This window comes from Pygoscelis adeliae, unplaced genomic scaffold (assembly GCF_000699105.1).
Source record: "Pygoscelis adeliae isolate BGI_AS28 unplaced genomic scaffold, ASM69910v1 Scaffold124, whole genome shotgun sequence".
Lineage (NCBI taxonomy): Eukaryota > Metazoa > Chordata > Aves > Sphenisciformes > Spheniscidae > Pygoscelis > Pygoscelis adeliae.
The window spans coordinates 4647961-4650590 of record NW_008824791.1 but is presented as its reverse complement, the minus strand read 5'-3'; the positions used below and the strand labels follow the sequence as shown (position 1 = coordinate 4650590).

At 55.4% G+C, this 2630-nt stretch overlaps 1 protein-coding gene across 1 annotated transcript in view; it reads left to right on the top strand.

Moving 5' to 3' along the window:
- The first annotated feature begins 588 nt into the window (after positions 1 to 588).
- DUSP27 (dual specificity phosphatase 27 (putative)) overlaps positions 589 to 2630 on the top strand; it is an 11634-nt gene continuing 9592 nt past the window's right edge. Inside the window, exons 1-2 of the mRNA XM_009323904.1 lie at positions 589 to 738; positions 1521 to 1653. Of these exons, the coding sequence (XP_009322179.1) occupies positions 603 to 738; positions 1521 to 1653 (269 nt within the window). The 5' untranslated portion in view covers positions 589 to 602. The remainder of the gene's footprint in view (positions 739 to 1520; positions 1654 to 2630) is intronic.

Genomic DNA, 2630 nt, shown 5'->3' with positions numbered 1-2630 from the left:
TCAGTTCCACTGTCTATGTCATTAGTGAAGATATTGAACAGTGTTGGTCCCAGTACGGACTCCTGAGGGACACCACTTGCTACTGATCTCCTTTTGGACACTGAGCCGCTGACTGTGACTGGATGCAGCCATCCAGCCAATTCCTTATCCATCAAATAGTCCATCCATCAAATCCATCTCTCTGCAATTTAGAGGTAAGAATGTTGTGGGGGGCCATATCAAAGACCTTACAGAAGTCGAGGTAGTTGACAGGTAGCTTGCTTCTACTAAGCTTGGAGTGGCTCATCCTGTACTGCGTTTCCCAAGGACATCAGAGGTCATACCAGCATTTCAAGTTGTGCCTGGTGGGCTCCCAGTTGCCTGGAGGCTCCCTGCAGGCAGAGGTCCAGCTACACTGGCTTTTGGTCTTCTCTGGTCTCCTCCTGCAACTGGGAAATGTTGGAGGATCCAGCCCACAGCCGGGAAGGAGTTAAGTGCTTGGACCAGCTGCCGTCTATGAGGCACTGAATTCTTTCCCCATGCAATCCAGCAGCCAGCGTCAGGACAACGCTATATTTAGAAAGCTGATAAAGGTTTGGTGCCGACAGTTGTCCTGCCCCTTAATGAAGAAGCCACAGAGAGAGCGAGAGGGGGCAGCTGATTTCTCTCCCCCCAGTACCGTTCCCTGCCAGGTTTCCTGCCCTCTTCACTGGACTCCCTCCGACAGGGACCCCCAGCAGAGTCGTCCAGGCACAGGGGGTAAGTGCCCTTTCCTTGCTCCCCTGCCTTCCTGCCCACTACCCCGTGAGTGGCAGCCGCTCCTCAGCCCCGTTGGTGGCATGCGGCTGCGGTCCTCCTGCCTGAGGCCGGCTGCTGGGGCCCTTCGGAGCCCGGCAGCCGTGGCATGGCGAGGCAGGAGTCGCTCTGGCCAGACCTGGGGAAGGGGCGGCTGCTGAGTTCTCATGCTTCTAACTAACTGAGCTATGGCCCCCTTGCTCTCCTGCGCCCAGGGCGGGCATGGCAGCCTCCCCACAAAGGATTACAAGGACAGAGTCCCGAGGCTTAAAGCGCCTTCGGCCTTGAGCTTTAGCAGCGTTTCATTTTGGGGAGGTGAGGTCTCATGTTTCTTGCCCCCGACGCTCCTTCCAGTCCAGCTCTGGCTGTATACAGCTCCTTCCAGCCACCACGCACGGGCTGAGCTGGCCAGGGAGGGATAGAATTTCTGCCCTGCCACCTGGCCTTCCTGCATGCTTACTCACAGGCAAGAAGGGCATTGGCACTTGCTGGCACCAGCCAGGGAGCTGCACGAGGCCTCGGGAACAGCAGGCACCCTGGCAGAGGAGCCAGTGCGGCTGGCCGGCCCCCGGGCGGGGGAGCCAGTGCGGCTGGCTTGCGGCAAGGGCTGCTCGCAGGGTCATGGGAGCAAGATGTGGGAGCCCCTTCTGCCGTACCACCCCTGCCACTGCCGCCCCACGGCCGGGGGATGGCCTTCTTTGCAGACCTCTGTAACAGCCCTCCCTCCTGCTGTGCTCCCCTTGTAGTGGATCCTCTTGCAGCTGCCATGGCCAGTGGCAGAGATTCGGACAGCGAGCAGGCGGTGCCCGATGAGGGGGATGAGGGACCGGACGTGAAGGCTGTGCAGGCCCACTATCTCCGCAGCCCCTCACCCAGCCGGTGAGTATGCTTGCTGCAGGTGCCGCCATGGCCTCCCAGTAGCATGTGGTAGGTCAGCTTGCCTTCCCTCCTTTTCCACTGCCTCCTCTCCGCACAGGCACTTGGATCAAGCGTGGAGCCCAGGGCTTCCCTCCCCTCCTGGAGGCGGGGGTTAGTGTGCCAGGGGGAGAGAGACTGCAGAGGCAGGACTCACGCTAATTAATCCATCCCACTGAGAGTGTACGCACACACGGGGGGGATAAATTGCAGAAAGCATTACTATGGGGTGGTATCGTTGCTCTTACCTGTCTCATCCTCTGACATCCACCCACCCCCCCCCCACTGAAACTTCTGATCTGGAGTTCAACTCTTCCCAAATTCAGACCTGTCTTTCTGTCCATTATAAGGACCTGTGGATTTTTTAATGCTGATATTAGCCTTTCCCAGCCCCAGAAAGACTGAGGGTCTTCAGATTTGGGTTTGGTTCAGAGCCTTCTTTAGCTACGGGCTTCAGGCACTGAACAGGAGGCTGTCACAGCGCAAGCAGAAATTGAGTTACCTCAAGCAAAACAAGCATGATTAGATGTGTTTTCTCCTAATACAAGGAAAATACATCCCTTTGTACTCTTTTTCCTAAAGCAAAATGCTCTGCAAGGCTTTCTGTACACTTTGAGATGCTTTAGCTGAGGGATCGAGTTTGAAAAGAACCTGCCCCCGTGGCCCTCAACAAGTAGGTGGTTATGAAATGTTTCCCGTTAACTGTGGGGCACTGCAGAAAAATGAAGACAGAGTGCTTATTTCATTTAACTACATGCATTTAAAAACTGTTTAGGAAGTTCACTGAGCTCACATGAAGTAAAATTATGTATTGAACTTGGTAAATCACTCTCCTACTGCTCATCAGTCACTCAAAATGAACAGAAGCACCTCTCCAGTTTATTTCCTCCCTTCCCTTCCCTTCCCTTCCCTTCCCTTCCCTTCCCTTCCCTTCCCTTCCC